Source organism: Sinohyriopsis cumingii, chromosome 15 (genome assembly GCF_028554795.1).
Source record: "Sinohyriopsis cumingii isolate HCF-2022 chromosome 15, ASM2855479v2, whole genome shotgun sequence".
Classification (NCBI taxonomy): Eukaryota; Metazoa; Mollusca; class Bivalvia; order Unionida; family Unionidae; genus Sinohyriopsis; species Sinohyriopsis cumingii.
In genome coordinates this window covers 132,364,763-132,384,404 of record NC_142975.1, presented here as the reverse complement: position 1 = coordinate 132,384,404, position 19,642 = coordinate 132,364,763, and the positions used below count along the sequence as shown (strand labels likewise).

The window sequence follows — 19,642 nt, the reverse complement described above, 5'->3', positions numbered from 1 at the left end:
AAACAATCCACTTCAAGTGATACCTGCCTAAAATCTTAACTACTGAAAGTCACCCACCTGTTGAGTAACTGGATCATACAGGGCCACTTTCAAGGATCCACCCAGCTTACTCTCCACTGATATGGGGGAAAAGGTGCTGGAACCACCAAGCGAGCCATCTGTCTTCCTAATATCCACCTTTAAAAAAAAATTGATGCCATCATATGATAACTCATAATACTCACTGTCCCTATGCAAATGTATTACTGAATCTTCAGTACAGATTCAAGTTCAAGCAATAAATTAGCAAATTTAGGCAACAAAAGAAAAGAAAACTGCATTTTGCTTGTGATGGTCAAGATAGTGAAATCTGGAGATTTACAAAATTTGGTCTAGAGATTTTACTTCAGATCAGAAGGATTGTTATCAACCCAAGAGTATACAACCAAGTAAGTAAATTATATTTTTCTATGTACAGTAAAGCAATTAACACAACTACTATCTGGGATATGTAACCATCTTGTTCCAAGTTTCAATAAAGATTATTGCCACAAAAGCACAAGATCACATATCCGATATCCTTGGTAAAGTATATTTCCTTTACTTTGATACTCCTGATGTTACTTAGTGCCTGTAAGTTTATTTAATAGCTTACATAAAACATTCAGATAAACTGGTAATTTTTTTAAATATTCTCCATTGCAAGTTGATGAGACAGACTGAGGCTCAAATTTGCAACAAAACAACAATGGCATGCAATGGTAATGACCAATAAATGTTTATACATTTACCATCTTTTTAATATGGAGATATATATATATATATATATATATATATATATATATATATATATATATATATATATATATATATACATTAAGCTGGTGCCTTTCACACTATCACCATGTCTTCAAGTTTAAATTAAAACGCATTTTTTTCCAAATTACCATGCATGTTTTGGGTCTTCATATTTATGTCATCAAGATTTGTTAAGTTCTGAAATATTTAGTGAGGTTGCTCATCATAGAAATAAGCTGTACCCTACATTTTTCTGAACTTCCAGATCACTAAGGCACTTTGAATTTTTGTTTTCCATATACAAAATATCTATCATTCAAGCATCAGGCTGATCAAATTCTTTGAATAAGCAGAGAGCATGGGTAGTTTTCAAACAATGATGGGATGGACAGTAAACTTTGCTGACACCGACATTATTAAAGCAATATGTCAACAAATCTGCTTAAAGAAGCACTTAGTTAAAATATTCTATAGGTTGCTAATACCCCCACCACCACCACCCAATCTGCCCTAATTTTTCAATAGATTCTGAATTCTTGTGAAAATCTGTAATTGCATTAGCAAATAATTGATTATTAATATGTCTGTAAATTTTAAATAACAGTATTGTTTCTGACAGTATTAATGGTGGTTAACTTTTGCAAAATGAGTTTGACTAGCAACACATTAGTGTCTCACAATATCCATGACACCCTTAAAAAAGAAATATTTAATATATTTTTAGTAGATCCTGGTGCAGTTATTGTTAGGACAGTAAGTATAATTAGATCTTGGAGCAGTTATTGTTAGGACAGTAAGTATAATTAGATCTTGGTGCAGTTATTGTTAGGACAGTAAGTATAATTAGATCTTGGTGCAGTTATTGTTAGAATAGTAAGTATAATTAGATCTTGGTGCAGTTATTGTTAGGACAGTAAGTATAATTAGATCTTGGTGCAGTTATTGTTAGGACAGTAAGTATAATTAGATCTTGGTGCAGTTATTGTTAGGACAGTAAGTATAATTAGATCTTGGTGCAGTTATTGTTAGAATAGTAAGTATAATTAGATCTTGGAGCAGTTATTGTTAGGACAGTAAGTATAATGTTTTTCTAATTTCATGGTGTTTGTTTTTGTAATAATATTATTATATGTTTTTTTATCTTTTTTATCTTATTTTTTAGGACAGTATGTATAATTAGATCTTGGTGCAGTTATTGTTAGGACAGTATGTATAATTAGATCTTGATGCAGTTATTGTTAGGACAGTATGTATAATTAGATCTTGGTGCAGTTATTGTTAGAATAGTAAGTATAATTAGATCTTGATGCAGTTATTGTTAGGACAGTATGTATAATTAGATCTTGGAGCAGTTATTGTTAGGACAGTAAGTATAATTAGATCTTGGTGCAGTTATTGTTAGAATAGTAAGTATAATTAGATCTTGGTGCAGTTATTGTTAGAATAGTAAGTATAATTAGATCTTGGTGCAGTTATTGTTAGAATAGTAAGTATAATTAGATCTTGGTGCAGTTATTGTTAGAATAGTAAGTATAATTAGATCTTGGTGCAGTTATTGTTAGAATAGTAAGTATAATTAGATCTTGGTGCAGTTATTGTTAGAATAGTAAGTATAATTAGATCTTGGTGCAGTTATTGTTAGAATAGTAAGTATAATTAGATCTTGGTGCAGTTATTGTTAGGACAGTAAGTATAATTAGATCTTGGTGCAGTTATTGTTAGAATAGTAAGTATAATTAGATCTTGGTGCAGTTATTGTTAGGACAGTAAGTATAATTAGATCTTGGTGCAGTTATTGTTAGAATAGTAAGTATAATTAGATCTTGGAGCAGTTATTGTTAGGACAGTAAGTATAATTAGATCTTGGTGCAGTTATTGTTAGGACAGTAAGTATAATTAGATCTTGGAGCAGTTATTGTTAGGACAGTAAGTATAATGTTTTTCTAATTTCATGGTGTTTGTTTTTGTAATAATATTATTATATGTTTTTTTTATCTTATATGTGTTGTCTAATATTGTAAAGCGCTTAGAGCTTCTAAAGATTAGGCGCTATATGAAGTCCTCATTATTATTATTATTATTATCTTGGTGCAGTTATTGTTAGGACAGTAAGTATAATTAGATCTTGGAGCAGTTATTGTTAGGACAGTTAAGTATAATTAGATCTTTCCTGAAACTATTAGATCTAAAACCAAGGTTAACTTGTTCCTGCTCTAAGACAAAGGTATTACTAAAGGCACTGTATTATACCATACACCATTTTATGCAGACTTATTTCAACATTTTTTCATACACAACTCATCAATGTAAATGATGTATTCTAATAAACTCATTGTTAAGCTAGGAATCTGACAAATATATAATGAAGCATGGATAATAATAAGAGTCTATTCCAAAACTTAAAAATCTGTGGGAAAATCCTATACAACATTGATTTTGCTCAATTCTAAAACTTAAAAATCTGTGGGAAAATCCTATACAACATTGATTTTGCTCAATTCTGAAACTTAAAAATCTGTGGGAAAATCCTATACAACATTGATTTTGCTCAATTCTAAAACTTCAAAATCTGTGGGAAAATCCTATACAACATTAATTTTGCTCAATTCTAAAACTTAAAAATCTGTGGGAAAATCCTATACAACATTGATTTTGCTCAATTCTAAAACTTTTAAGTTAGCAAGGAGTGGAATTCCTTCCCCTCACTCTCATCTCCAATCGGAGTATTGTAAAAAGTGGCAAATAGTAGTATTTCACTTCTTTTATGTAAAACCCTCTTTCACTTGTTAGATACTTGATCTTTTGACTCTATACTCAATACGTGTTTTCCTTGTCATAAATGCAAGCCATCCATAATGTTTTTAATGCACAAAACTCAAGACAATTTGCCAAAACTATGTTTCTTCTTTCAGCCTCTGTATATTCTACCTTGGACCCCTATATATATATATATATATATATATATATATATATATATATATATATATATATATATATATATATATATTTATGGTTTCCCTAAATTGCAAGTCATCAATAAAGTTTGATCAATGTAGGTGATAAAGAATTCCAGATACTGTGCAGAAGCATTTTAATTCCAAGAGTCACTATAAATGAGACCTTGAAACTGTTGACCCCAAAAGCAATAAGTGTATATTTTATCTTAAATTTAATGAATTTGGCAAGTTTGGTGAAGGTATCTGGTAAACAACTCAAGTTATCTGGAAACAGATTTCCTTTTCCAGTTTCTGCGACTTTGATCTTTTGACTTTGAGCCTGAAATCAACAGGATTCCTTCCCTTTCCAAATGCAAGCAAGCTTACACAGTATGGTAATGACAGATGGTAGAGAACTCAAACAGGTATTGCAGGGAAATAAAAAAAGAATAGAACAGAGTAGATAAAACAATAAACTGGTATAAATCAGAATCAAATGCAAATACAGTAACCAATAATCACTGTTGACTAGATCAATTAGATAATACATTTAAAAATTTAAACAGATGCTCAACCTATAATCTAAATTAAGTTGAATAAATGGAATAAATCAAAAGAACAAATCTTTTCCACATGAATCAATCAATTATTTACCACATGAAGTAATCAAAAAATAACTGAATAGGGGGCTAATGGAGGGAGGAGGGGTATACCAATTTTAATGATGTAATACTTACCTAATGCTATTGCATACCTTACTCTTTCCCAACGAGAAAACACCATGAACAATATTATGAGAATTCATCCTCCCATAGGGTGACTTTCTAGAAAGATTCAATATTTAATCTATGATCCTGGCCAATGCATATTAGCCCTCAATCTTTTGCAGGACATAGGACGGCAGTGTGTATTAGGACATCAGTGTATATTAGGAAAACAATAGCAACATGTATTATTTCATTCAACTAAGTTCCCACACAAACACACACAGAAGAAAATATGCCTTTGCTTGGATGAGAAAACAAATGAAGGTAAAAAGTGATGGTCATGTGAGATTGCCAAAATGTGCCTTTCTTCACATAATCCAAAGACGAATGAGTCAGAGAGATCCATGAGACAGCAATGAGCTTTGATCTTTATGAATGAGAGATCCCTCTCAATAAGGGATTCACAAGTATTCTTGATAGTTGTAGCAATCCACCCTGAAGTGGTGGAATTAAAATTATCAGTCAAGCTCCTATGGTGAGGAAAAGACACTTCCTACCCTTTCTTCCTCTTTAGAAGCTGCCACTTAAAAGTGTAACTGAGCATAAAAGTCCGATTTTGATCATTCCCAGCACAGAAATAACTCAGACTGGGGATCTCAATAAGGAGTGGAGCAAATGATGCAAGCTGGTCTTCATCTAAGAAATCTGGCTGGTAAAGGAGGAAAACTCATAATTTTGGCTGAACCAGAGACAGTCTGATTCTATGACTCTTGCTCCTTCATCTTAGAGATGTTAAGGAAAGCAAGAAAACATTATTCAGCACAAGATTCTTGAAAGAAGATTCACCAAAAGGTTCAAATGGGGTTTAGTTAGAGACCACAAGACAGTGACACAAAATACACCATCTAGACATTAGCAAGAGAGCCTGGCCTTTGCAGCTCAAAAAAACTATTCAGGTCGGCTACATGAGAAATTGCTCCAATGGCCATACATTTCAAAAGTTTGAGTGTGTTGGACAGGGTGGCCCTATAGTCCCCAATAGCAGAAACCAAACATTATCTCTTTTCAAAAAGAAAGAGAGGAAATTCAGCCATTGCATTCAGAGAGCGACAGCTAGATTCACACATTTCCTAATACACCAATCATAAAAGATTCTCTACATGGCATCATGGACCTTGGTGTAGATCAACTGGACAGAACAATGTACTAGGCTTATTTACATGAAAATTTGTCCTAGTTGAGAGGTCTTATAAGATGGTGGAGAATATATGGGCTGTAGTACTGAAGTGAGCCTCTGTGCTATGACAGAAGGACCATCCTCCAAGGTGTGTGTGTCTATAATTTGGATTTTTAACATAGCTTTAACAATTCTTCAGTCATTTCGCTACGAAGTCTGCAGTGTGGCAGTTTATAGTGATGTCTAACACTGGGGCATCATGCCGCAGTCACATTATCCTGACGCCAGGCCAAACAGTCCTAACACTAACCTCTTAATGCTGAGTGCCAATCGAGGCAGCTGTTAGTACCATTTTTATAAGTCTTTGGTATGAATCAGCCGGTGATCGAACCCATGACCTCCCACATCTGACCATCCTCTAAGATAATGGGGAGCTTATCGTTTAGCCTAATCACCAAGTCCACCAAGGATCTCACCCAGTCTCTGAACAGGGAATTGGCTATGGATTGTTGCAAAGACTATTCCATGAGAACAATCTTGCCCCTCCTGGACAGACTCTCTGCCAAAATATTCTTTTTGCCAGGAATATGGCAAACTTGTGAGGGAAATCCCTGCAAAAGCTTCTTAGCAAAGGGCATTCCAACATCCAAACAGGGATTAAGGGCATATATGCCTCCTTGTCACTTGAGGTATACTAAAATACCACCGGTGGTTTTGGTGGAAGAGACCATCATGAACTTAAAATAGGAATAATATCTTCACATGAGAGTAGTTTCACACTGTAAATAAGATGTACACAGTAAAAATGCTCAATTCACAATGTACAACTTGAAGACAAAGAAATTTTCTTCAACAAGTAATTTTCACTGCTGTAATAATGGTGGCAACAGAAAAGAAAGTTGGCGAATTGTGCAAGGGTCAGGGTCATTTATCAGACACTGGATCTTTAAAAAAAAATCACCCTATGGGATGATGACTTCTCATCATACAATTACTCTTAAGCATATTTTTTCTCTGGAGTGAGCTATTTAATAACAACAGATTATGTATTAAATGATATTAACTTAATGGTGTAGCTAGTGTAAAACACCATCATCTGTAATAAATAAATAAACTGCATTTCTAGGGTGTAAGTTGTAATAAGCAATCAAGGAATTTGACAAAACCTGAACAGTAATGATGCTACCAAACTTAAGATCATACATGTTTTGTTATTGCAAGATTGCTAGTAACTAGGTTTGTTATAGTGTGCTCTTTCACTGCAAAGGTAATTAAAACCCACACGCCAAAAAGCACACCTCCTCTATGTTCTTTGATAATTTGTACACTTTAAACTGAGATAAGATCAATCTATCTCATATTTGTCAAGTCTTTTACATATCCACCAGAAGTGTCCCTTATTTCTGCTTATTTCTTGCACTCCAGGTGGAGATAAATTCTGCATTTAAACAATGGAGCAGATGAAAACTTTGAATCATTTAATATGTATTTAATAACATATAGAGCAATAAAATGGGTAAAAGTACCATGCTAGTTGCAAAGTACTATGCAAAGTACCATACTGACTGCAAAGTACCGTGCTGGTTGCAAAGTACTATGCAAAGTACCATACTGACTACAAGGTACCATGCTGGTTGCAAAGTACTATGCAAAGTACCATACTGATTACAAAGTACCATGCTGGTTGCAAAGTTCTATGCAAAGTACCATACTGACTACAAAGTACCATGCTGGTTGCAAAGTTCTATGCAAAGTACCATACTGACTACAAAGTACCATACTCACAACACATTTTATATATCCCCCAAATTGTTCATGAACCTGGTGATACAAATTAAAATTGTATTGGTCTTGTAAGTTTTGAACAAAAATGTTTTTCTACTTAAAAACTTGAAAAGTGTTGGTACTAAGGACTATTCATACACCCCAAAACTTTATAAAAAATCTAAGACAACTTGGACAATACATAAGGCAAGAGCTTTTTCACCAACACTAGCTTCTGATTTCTTTTAAATTCAGTCAAGAGCTTCAGTCTGATATATTGTATGTCATATTCAAATTAGTACATACCCTGTACTGTAATTCTAATTCCCTTATATTCGTGGGGTACCATTTTTCATGGCTTTTGTATTTACTACACACCATTATTGCACAACTCAGCAAAGATGGACCTTCACATGGAAATGACAGGACCCCATCCCCATAACTGAAATTAATTCAAATGTCATTTCTTTCAAAACCACAAAAATGTAAAATGTAAACCCATGAAAATAAATTCAGTCATTGAAGCTGGTACTATCAGACTATCAGGGGACGAATGTTAGTGATACCAGTATCTGCTTTTGCTATTTGTCAGTGGAGACAATTATCAATAACATTTTTCTGCTACAAGTCGGAGGGTACAACCGTCAGTGAAGTATGCTTTTGCTATCTGCCAGTAAGGGGATAATTTTCCGTGGCATATGCTTGTGCTATCCATCAGTACCATGGACAATTTTCAGTGTCACACACTTTTAGTTAACTTTCCAGCATCATTTGACAATCTCCAGGATATATAATTTTATCTCCAATACTTTACTTCCAAGCTTGTGACTGGTAACTTGACATCTGAAAGAACCTAAAGAAATAATTTTCTGTGGCACATACTTTTAGTTAACTTTCCAGCATCATTTGACAATCTCCAGGATATATAATTTTATCTCCAAAATTTTACTCCCAAGCTTGTGACTGGTAACTTGACATCTGAAAGAGCCTAAACAAATACCCTACTTATCAGGCATTTGTCATTTGTAAGGCAAAAAAATGTAGCTAACAGCCAAAGAAGAGATCTGTCGCTTTATAATAATGTGTGCCAAACTACAGCTCAAGGACATTTCCTCAATTTCAAGAAAACAAAAGGTATAATTTATCAACATCATAGTCTGTCTATTGATTAGAATGTGTCAGCTGTGATGACTAATGAAAGCCTTAAATTAAGAATTGTCAGTACATGCACAAACCTCACTCCAACAAAAAAATCCTACAGAATTGGCACCATTCCAATTTACTCCCAAAGAACAGGTCTACGGTAATGCTATTTCCTTGCAGCCTTAAAAAATCGGTTTCTGAAAATTTACTCTTCTTTCAGTGAAGACATTACTTCATATCTATCAAACAAGCAGGTCCAACCAAATTTGTAAGCCACAAAAAATCAATCCTGCATAAATACAATGAAAGGTGTCAATCATTCAAAATCAATCAAGGATAAATGCAGAAAAACTTATTTCTTAACTTTATCATTTATCAGGTATCCAGAACTCTGTACATCTACAGAGTAAATTTAATAACAAGTGCCTCATTAATATGATTTCAGAATCATACTTTTAAACCTTTTAGGATGATCTGCTATTTGGAACCTGTTACTATATGATCATTATTTGTTCTTGACTCCGTACAGTACATCAGTCTATTTGACGAAAACATTAGCATGTAAAGTGAGGTATATTTTCAGTCACCAGCCAACAAAGCTACAAAAAATTTAGAACAATTAACAATTATCTGGTAATTGGTGCAGACCCTCTACATTTCTGCACTCTAAAAAAAGGTGTCTATTCCTTAGTAAAAAAATTCAGCTTTAAGAACAAACAGAAGTGCTATTTTTATTCCTCCTCTCCAACATAAAGACAAAAATGAAATGTCTGCATGGCAAGTCCACCATAAAAAAAAAAACATTCTGCAAAGTGTGTGACTCTGACTCCAATGTCAATGGCCTGAGCAAACATGTCACCGAATAAATTGTTTCAGCTTCATACGGGATCTTCAAAGTATGAAGAAAATCGATCAAGGTTTTAGTAAATATAAATGAACAAAACAACTTGAACAAAAACCTTAATGCAAATCTTCTGACTGGAATCTTGATCCCAATGTCAAAGGGATCAGCAAGCATGTCAAAGAAATGTCTTAGCTTCATAATGGTTCAGTCAAGTATAATGAAAATGTAGAAAATAGCAAATGTAATTTTTTAACTAAAACAATAATGCCAACTTTCTATTACTGTGACCCTGACCCCGATGAAAAAGGGCAAGCCAGAATCTCATAGAACAAAGTTTCATAAGGATTCATCCCAAGTATGAAGAAAATCAATCAATTTGATTTGTTAGAAAATATAAGCAAATATAAAACAAAACTTGTACATTCATAATGATTCAAACTAAAACCTTAACAAACTTTTAATGATGATGATGTTATCATTAAAGCAGTTGCTATGTTACACTTTCCAATGAATGTAGGTTGACAAAAAATGTAAAATTAACACAAACCTTTCCATACTTAGACATCAACCATATTCAAGCATGTACAATATGCATTCAGGGAGGAGACACAAAAAAAATAATTTCTTGACTGGGATTTCCTTGTCTTGATACAACACCGGCAGATTATTTTTTTCACCCAATGTTTTCCAATTAAATTAAAATAACCATGCATGTTTGCAATTTAGTTAACAGATTCAAAACACAGTATTATTCAACAGATTCCAAACACAGTATTATTCAACAGATTCCAAACACAGCATTATTCAACAGATTCCAAACACAGTATTATTCAACAGATTCCAAACACAGTATTATTCAACAGATTCCAAACACAGTATTATTCAACAGATTCCAAACACAGTATTATTCAACAGATTCCAAACACAGCATTATTCAACAGATTCAAAACACAGTATTATTCAACAGATTCAAAACACAGCATTATTCAACAGATTCAAAACACAGTATTATTCAACAGATTCCAAACACAGTATTATTCAACAGATTCCAAACACAGTATTATTCAACAGATTCCAAACACAGTATTATTCAACAGATTCCAAACACAGTATTATTCAACAGATTCCAAACACAGCATTATTCAACAGATTCAAAACACAGTATTATTCAACAGATTCAAAACACAGCATTATTCAACAGATTCAAAACACAGTATTATTCAACAGATTCCAAACACAGTATTATTCAACAGATTCCAAACACAGTATTATTCAACAGATTCCAAACACAGTATTATTCAACAGATTCCAAACACTGTATTATTCAACAGATTCCAAACACAGTATTATTCAACTGATTCCAAACACAGTATTATTCAATAGATTCCAAACACAGTATTATTCAACAGATTCCAAACACAGTATTATTCAACAGATTCCAAACACAGCATTCTTCATCTGGTATTATTACTGCTTCTCACTCTATATAAAGGTCATCAGGTCTAGTACCTCTTTTTTTTAATGAAAATTGGAATAATTATCTAAGTAGAATCTAGCTATATATGCTGTTCTTAGAAAAGGCAAACAAATCAAGAAAACAGTTATAATTGTTGTGTTGGAAGTAATGCACAATGAGCACCTCAAGCCATGTGTTCTTGTAGTTCAAAAGACAGTACTGCGCATTTATATGCATATGTTAATGAGCGCAATGGGGCGACCTGTCAACCTAAGTAAATAAGTTTGACACATGAGAAAACATAAACATATTATTACTGTATTTATCACATTTAATTGATGGGTGTCATATGAAAGATAACAGTAAGTAATTAGTATCTTTTATATGGATAACATTTAAAATAATAAGATCTAATTTGGAAAAAGTTCTATGGTAGGCAACAGTACAATACATTAAACTACTACTTACAGAATAACATAGTTTTAAGTGTCTAGTGAAGGATCAGATTTCTATTTCATCATATTCTTGAAAATTAATATTTTCTTTCATGGATTTAATATGGCAAATGTTGCTATTACAAGGGCAATGAATGATACGTTACACGCAAATTTTCTTGTGGAACAGTGTGTGGACTGATAAATGAACCACTCTGATTGGTAAGTGCACAAATTTTCATTTGTTGAAAATTTTTGATTCAACTATCACTGTTTGCAGGTATATAACAAAGTTTTGAAGAAGGCAGGTCTGATATAACACATTTCTTTTTGTTTCGATCTTTGTAGAAGCTCTTCAGATAGTTTGGTTTTTTTTATTTTTGTAGTCAGTGAAGTGTACAGTCTGTATGCCTGGAATAGTGTTTTCTGTCATAGTTCTTTCCACACAGCATATCAAATTTTATCCTATCTGTAGGTCTGTAAATTTTCAGGTTAGTGTCATTACTTGTAGCTAATAATATCCAATTCATTTCACATGATGTAATTACATTTACTAATTAGGTACTTTAAGCTACATTTACTAATTAGGTACTTTAAGCTACATTTAATGATGCTGACCTGAAAATTAACCGGCCTACAGATAGGATAAAATGAACCATGCTTTGTGATCAAACTATAGTTTCTAGCATAATACCAAATAGCTTGACTTTGTGTGCATGTGTGTGTCTGTCTCTCTCAGAATGTTTTATATGGTGTGTTCTCAGAGTAGGAGAGATCTTATGTTGCTATATGAGATTTTTTTAATAAAAATAATAATAATAATGGCTATTTTTAAAGAGGGTAACACAATTATCTAAGAACTAATCTACCCTGAGGCCCTCATACAAAGGAATTTATTTATTTTAATTGCATCTCTGAAACCACTGGACATATTGGGTTTGGAATAAAGAAATAGAGTGGGAATTTCCAATTTCAACTGGAATACAATTCCAGAGCAAAGTTCCAGAGGATTGGAAACGTTTTTTGAATAATTCCTTATTTGGTTTGGGAGTTTTATACTGTTTGGTAGACATCGATCACATGTGGAAAGTATTACCAGGTAGCCTATACTGGTTGTTGTTGTTGTTGTTGTTGTCGGGTTTAACGCCATTTTTCAGCACACAAAATGCTATGCATGGCGGCCAGTATAAATGGTGGAGGAAGAACCCAGGAATACCCCGCGAAAACCCACCAACCCATGAGAAGCCACTGGCAAGCTTTCTCACATACCCACATTGGCTGAATCCTAGACTCGAACCCACACAGACTGAGGTGAGATGGCAGTGATCCGTAACGGAGAGTGTTTTAGACCACTCGGGACCCCACCTATACTGGAATAGTGATTGTAAATATTCAGGAACACTATTATTGGATATCCTGTACATTAATTTGCCTTTTCTCAACTGGATTCGGTCTTTAATAGGTAGTTGTTTAACCTAACCAGCTAAATTTTCCTTGCTTTCTTTCAGGATTGATATTAGCCCAAATGCTCTTTTTTGAAGATGTGCTAGCTTTGCTATGTTTTTATCATTTGAATTTCTCCACACTGTATTACAGTAGTCTAAATATGGTTGCATGTTATAAAATAGTTTTCTGTGCTTTTCAGGGAGAAAATGTCTAGTGCATATGTTCCAGGCTTGAACCTTTTATTTTTAAAATCACTTAGTTATTTAGTGTCAAGCCAAATTCTTCACATCATGTTGTATATACTGTATATATTGTACATAACATATAGAAGATCTCAAGGTAGATTAGTTCTGTAACTAACTGAGTTACCTTCTCTAAATACAGTCTTTATTATTATTATTACTATTATTATTATTATTATCATTATTATTATTATTATTATTATTATTATTATCATTATTATTATTATTATTATTATCATTATTATTATTATTATTTTTATTATTATTATCCTACTGAAAAGCCATAAACTTGAATTAACTTTTTTATTGATATGTCTGATTTGTTTAGTCCATGATAGGTTATTATCTGTCAAAACACGAAGTGGTTTATCATTACAGACCATTTGCAAATTTTCATCCTTCCATGTGAGACATAGTTTCCATCACTTTAAAGATTATTGTTTCTTTGCCATGTTGAGATAAGTAATATTTTAGTTTTAACAGTAGTTATCACCAGTTGTCCAATTTGTTTAGGGTATCTTGTAGAGAAATTTCCAGTTCATGCTTTGTGTTTTTGATGAATGACAATGTTGTGTCATCTGTGTGGAGATCTGTAGATGCAATTGAGTCCCCTAGTAAAAGTGGTAGGTCATTAATATATAATATAAACAGCAAGGAACCTAGAACTGAGCCTTGTGGTACTCCATATCTAATTCTTCCAGGTTCTGAACATCATTTATATAAACATGCTGTGTTCTCTCACTTAAGCATGAAGTAAACGACCTAATTATGCTTTCATCACACTGGTAAATTTTCAGTTTCTTCAAAAGGATTTCATGATCAACCACATCTAAAGCTTTTCTGAAATCTACAAATACAGATCCTGTTATTTACCAAGTTGATCAAGCGCTTGAAGCTATTTATCAGTTACGGAAATCAAGGCAGTCTCACATGAATGTTTCTGTCTAAAGCCTGATTGATTAGGGTATAACACCAAGTGTTTGGTTAACTCATTAACTCCTAAAGGTTTTTGTCATTTTCACCTGAAATGTGAGTAGGAAACACATTTTGGGGGCTATTTCTGAATATATCCTAATATCGACTTTCAACAGATTTTCCATTAGCCTGAAGCCTAGTTGTGTTAGAAACATCATTTTCCATGGTTATTTTGCTCGCTCATGAGCAAAAGGGTAAAAGGTGGATCTTTTTTCTTCTTTTTTTTTGCTTAACGGACCCATCATTTTCGTATCGAGACCATTCTTTACTCCAAATGCCCACCTTATCCTACTTTTTGCAAAGGTTCACCTGTCTGTGTGTAGTTCAGACCGGTCTGCCTTGGATCTGAGACCACTATATATGTATCTGTTCAGTGCTCAAAGACAAATTATTTTAGACACAGGCCCATGGTTGGTGACTTTTAAAAAAAATCACAAGATGTGACTTAAATTCCACAAGCCTGAGCTCCATATGCCCAAAATTTCCCCTTTTTTTAACATTATGTCACACAACGTTGCAATTGCTACAATTCAAATAAAATCGCAATAGGGTTCAATATGGGGTTTGAAGGTAACGTAAGTGTCATTAGTGTTCATCACTACACACACTCTAGACTGGATGGTACTGGTGTTCAGACTTCTCTGCTGGATTCTCCAAGCAAATCCTAGTCAGAACCAAGCTGACATATGTAGATATGTTTGCAGTATGTCCAAAGAATTAATTGTACTTCACACACACACCCAGCACAGCAATTATATGTAATAACTTGTATGTATCTAACATCTCTTTGGTTTACCTATATTTGGTTGTTCCATTGTACCTATGCATATGAACACAATGGGCTCACTCACTGCAGTCTTCAAGACATCTCACTAGCTATTGCCAGCCAATTAAGTAATATGTGAAATGGTGGTTTATACCTGACCTCTTTGCCTTTAATTGCTGCTATTTAAACTGCACAAGGGATAGTTTTACATCATCTTCACTCATGTCTGTTTACTTTTTATATATGCTACATGTAACGGGCATATACTGAAAGTGTTTTTTTTTTGTTTTCTATTTTCCAAGATTACAGAAAATTGTGTTTTTGACCTGAAACACGACCATATGAGGGGTTTTAAAGTATTACAAAATCGTGTTTTATCTTGACATGCCATGGTATCATATTATTGTTCAAAACTGCAACAAAGAGATTCACTTCAGCTACTGAATTGTGTGCTTCTGATCTTGTATGTTAAATGTTGTTTTCATTGTGTGCTACTGTCCTTCACATAGTATTATTTACTGTTTTGCAACTTTCTACTAAATGTTTACAGATGATTTACTTTGATAGAAAATTAATTAAATGACTCTCCACCCACCCCCACCCCACACACTTAATAATCAATTACTGCACACAGTTATCAGTATGACTCAGCCCTGAAAAAGTCCCAAGCAGCAACATGATTGTAACATAATGAAACTATTGCTTCAAGCACAATTACTGACAAAACACTGTCTACATGCACTAATTACCTGGTCTACAATTTTGTAGAAGTCGTCTGCTTCAGAGATAAAATGTGCTATTTATTATGGATTGTGATGTGCTGAATTCAAATACGACAATTACAACAACTGATTGACTACTGTTTCCAAGATATTTAAGGTTTTACATTTTACATCTACGTGTACTGCGTAGATAGTAGAGTTTTAATCATAAACTATAAACCTAGGTCTTTTCATGTGTTTATGGTTGCTTTACATGATAATATTATACCAGTTCTGTTTATGTAAAACTTTAAAAGAAAGTAAAAGGGTTATATAAATATATTTTATTATGAAACAAAAGGCAAAAAATTATTATATATACTTAAGTACATAGTTTAGTACTTATTCAGTGCATACTTGATACTTCTTGATTTGCTTCTTGTATTCATTAAATAAAGCATCTCTTGTCACTGTCCAGCAATAGTCTGCAAGTATTGATGGGCTCCATTTGTCATGATAGCGTTTCTCCATTGCTACAATGTCCTGGTGAAATCACTTGCAGTGCTCGCCACTCACTGCTCCACAGTTCGGTGGGAAAAAAATCTTGATGAGAGTGCAAAAAATGTATCTTTACTGTCATGTTTGAACCATGACTTTTGTATGCCTTGAGGTTTTTCACGAACTCTCTGTTGTTGTCTGCCTTGCCATTTCTAAGAAAATTTGTTGCCTCTATCGTAGAAAGTACCTAAAATTTAACCCTTATTTGCTGCACATGAAGAAAATCGCTATCAAAATTGTTAACTGAAACCTTGACATATCGCTAACTTTACTGTCGCAAACGGTTTATATGACCTGGAAATTTGAATCAACATTATGAAATTATCAAGTTTTAATAAGAAACAATGCATTTTGTTAAAATTTCTTTTCAAACATTCTTGGTACACTAGAAATAACAGTATGCAATGAAATTTTTGATCAATTAAATTTTCACTTACACCTACTTGAGGCAAAACTTTAATAAATAAATACCAATTATATATGTGCTTTTCAATCAAGTGAAATGTGCCCAGTTGTATTCAAATGTGAAATATGTCAATCTACCATAAAAGCTATGCCTGTGAGCATTTCTGTGAGAACCTAATTAAGTGCCTACAGTGTTTTGATACCTAATTTGTCTAATTATTTATTGCATTGTTGCACTAAATTAAAAGCTGACCTACTTGTATTACCACATTAATTGCATCTTTTGTGTCAAAAAAGGGGGGAAGTTGACTAAACGAAAAGTTAAAAGCCATGCAAATCCAACCTGTGTAAGAGCTAGTGGCCCCAGTCTAGTGTCAGGTCAGCTCACTTCAAGCAATCAATCGAACACTGTTACAATATTTTCTGAGAACTTGATATAATCAGACTAACTTATATTAGCATACTCATTCACAAATGTGAACAATGACAGCAACCAAGCAAAATTAATACTTGATGATTTAAATTCTGTTTCACAGATATGTTTTATTAATGAAAAACTGGTTTTGGAGTTTGCAGTTAATTTGTAATACTTGATTCAGCACTTTGAGATTTCCTCATAGATGTGAAGAAGTTTCTCTATTACTTGCAATGAAATCATGGCATCAATATTCTATTACAGAATTAAAAAAATTGACTTTCAACAATGACAACTGTTTCATGGGATTTTTTGTGTTGCTGTTTATTTTAAATAAAAGGAATCTTGTTTGACTGTGAATTAGAACCAATAACTAATCTGGTTCCCTGCTTAGTATGCTCCTTGAGTTGCATTCCATACAAGTAGAGAGCAAAACAGTGAGAATAAAGATGAGGGAACCAGACTACTCAACAACAACATAAAGCAAACATGTGGAGGTTCCTGAAACCAGTTGGAATAATGTTAACGATCACTCAGCAGCTGGAACTCTTGAATATAAAGACCATTTTTACATAAAAATGATTAACTTCATTAAAAAAACACTTTATTGACAATTATTCCCAATGCAATTTTACAATGAGTATTCAGCCATTAAAAAGACTACTTTGCTCCTCTTCCACCCTCCCGAGGTTTTCTTGATGTCCAGCAATAATGGTATCATTTTGTATTGTTATGGAGGTCCCTTGATAACTTGTGCCCTCACTTATAACGTGATTTATGTTTCTGGACCCCATTATGTGCAAGTTATCATGAGAGAGGTGTATTTTGCTTCTTTCAGTAACAGTGATATTGACCTTGGAATTTTCATCCCAAAAAGAAGTGTAAGCCGTCCACAATCTTTGGTAATGGTATTTAGTGTAAGACCAAAGTTACTGTATGGAAATCTAAAAGGTAACATATATATGGTTTGTGCAGATATTTTTGGTTTAACACTTTTTCAGCTTATGATAGGCTGTGTGCTTGGCAGCCACTATATGTTTGAGGTAGGAACTAGGAAAACCTTGGGGGAAAGACCACCAACCCACAGGAAGCTAACAGCAATCTTTCTCACATACCCACATTTGTTGAGCCTGAGACTTGAACCTATGTGGACAGAGGTGAAATGCAAGTGATCTGTAAAGGCAATAAGACCATTTAGGGCCCCTGACAAAGAGACATATGGTTGGGCAGAAAAGTGGCAGTCATATATCAAGGGTACCACACCTTACATCATAACAAAACAAAACAATGTACAAACACATTAAGCAAACGAAGTGTTCTACAAAAGGCATTGTCTAGCTTTTGACTAGCATTACAAAGACAACTTTGTGCTTAAGCAGGCAGACTGAATCCATTCATATCTGGGTACAAACTTTTGACAACAGGTAATACTATTCTAAACTTTCAGCAATTTATGTACAAAACATGTGACTTTCGAAAACTTTCAAAAGTATGTACAAAATAATTGACTTTCAAAAAATTTCAAAGGACCTTAACAGAAATGTCATTGTTTGAAACAAACAATGCTATCATAGCTGCCATCACTGTGCCTATCAGAGAAGTCAAACCTTTGTCTGACCATTCTGAGACAAGACAGCTTGGCAGGGTGTTTTCACATGCAGGCAAGAAATAGAAGTAGTAGTTACTAGGATAATACTGGCAAAACACCTGGAATCTTGATATATTAGGGTTCAAACTTTAGTCATGTAGTACTCTTGGACCGAAGTTTTAGGGGTTGCAGCAACAAATCCAAATGCATCAAATGCAAATGATGTATGACTTTCAAAATATTGATAAAAGACCTTTACAATATCAGCAGTGTGATAACTGACAGACAAGAAAATAATGAAGATGTGATAGGAAATCAATGTAAAGTGAACATCAAGAAATAACACTTACCTGAATATTACTGACTCTGCTGCTTGTGTTATTATTAGGAACAAGTACTGGAAGAGGATTTTCTGTCACTGCTAATTCTATCATCTGTTCATTGTTTACAGTCACCAAAATAGTATAGAGGGCCAACTTATGGGCATCTGTGATCAAGTTACCCAGAGGGTCAGTCACTTCCACCTAGAGTTAAAGGAGAAAAAACACCCACCATGAAATCAAGTAAAATATCACTGTAAGCAAGATGGTTATCATTGAATTCCAAATATTATATGCATGTATGGAGTCTGATCCTACAAAAATAGAACAAGGGACTAATGCTCTACTGTGGGAAAAGAATTTCCAGGTATCCAAGATAAGACGGTTTTGTCTTTTAACCAGTGAGTGTTGAAACCACCTCTGATATTCCTGAATAATGTAAAGATTTTTCAATATTCTGCTTTGGTGGCCATACTTGATATCAGACTGGTACCATTTTGATTTAGGACCAACTAGACATCTTCATAAAATTTTGGCAAAAACCTCAAGTCATCCAATTCAAAAGTAGTGATAACAAGATTTTCAAGCTGTCCAGTCATATTTAATATAAGATTGGCACCATTTTCAGGTAGGACCAACTAGATATCGTAATAATTCTTCTGTGAAACCAATGGCGATATGATTTTTTTGTTAGGAGTAACAATAAAAAGAAGTTTCAAACTAGTGGCTATATTGTATGCTGGATCATCAACATTTTCATTCAGGACTAACTAGACATAAAACAAGTCTTTATTATATTACGATAAGAATTCTTTATTTCAGATTGCATAGACCACACATCTAAATTAAAATATTAATAAAAAATAAAAGTATTTTAAACATAAAAGATCGCAGATATCTTATGAACACATATACAGGCACATCTATAACAATGGACTGTGTCCAGCATTTTAAGTTAAGACTGAAATTATGTAAGACATTAATTTGT

General features: G+C 33.5%; 1 protein-coding gene across 2 annotated transcripts in view; it reads right to left on the bottom strand.

Moving 5' to 3' along the window:
- LOC149782797 (CD109 antigen-like) overlaps window positions 1-19,642 on the bottom strand; it is a 642,407-nt gene that overhangs the window by 419,251 nt on the left and 203,514 nt on the right. For both annotated transcript variants that reach the window (XM_089934311.1, XM_089934312.1), the window contains exons 13-14: window positions 18,685-18,858; window positions 58-177 (exon numbers count right to left, since the gene is read on the bottom strand). In XM_089934311.1, the coding sequence (XP_089790437.1) occupies window positions 58-177; window positions 18,685-18,858 (294 nt within the window). The remainder of the gene's footprint in view (window positions 1-57; window positions 178-18,684; window positions 18,859-19,642) is intronic.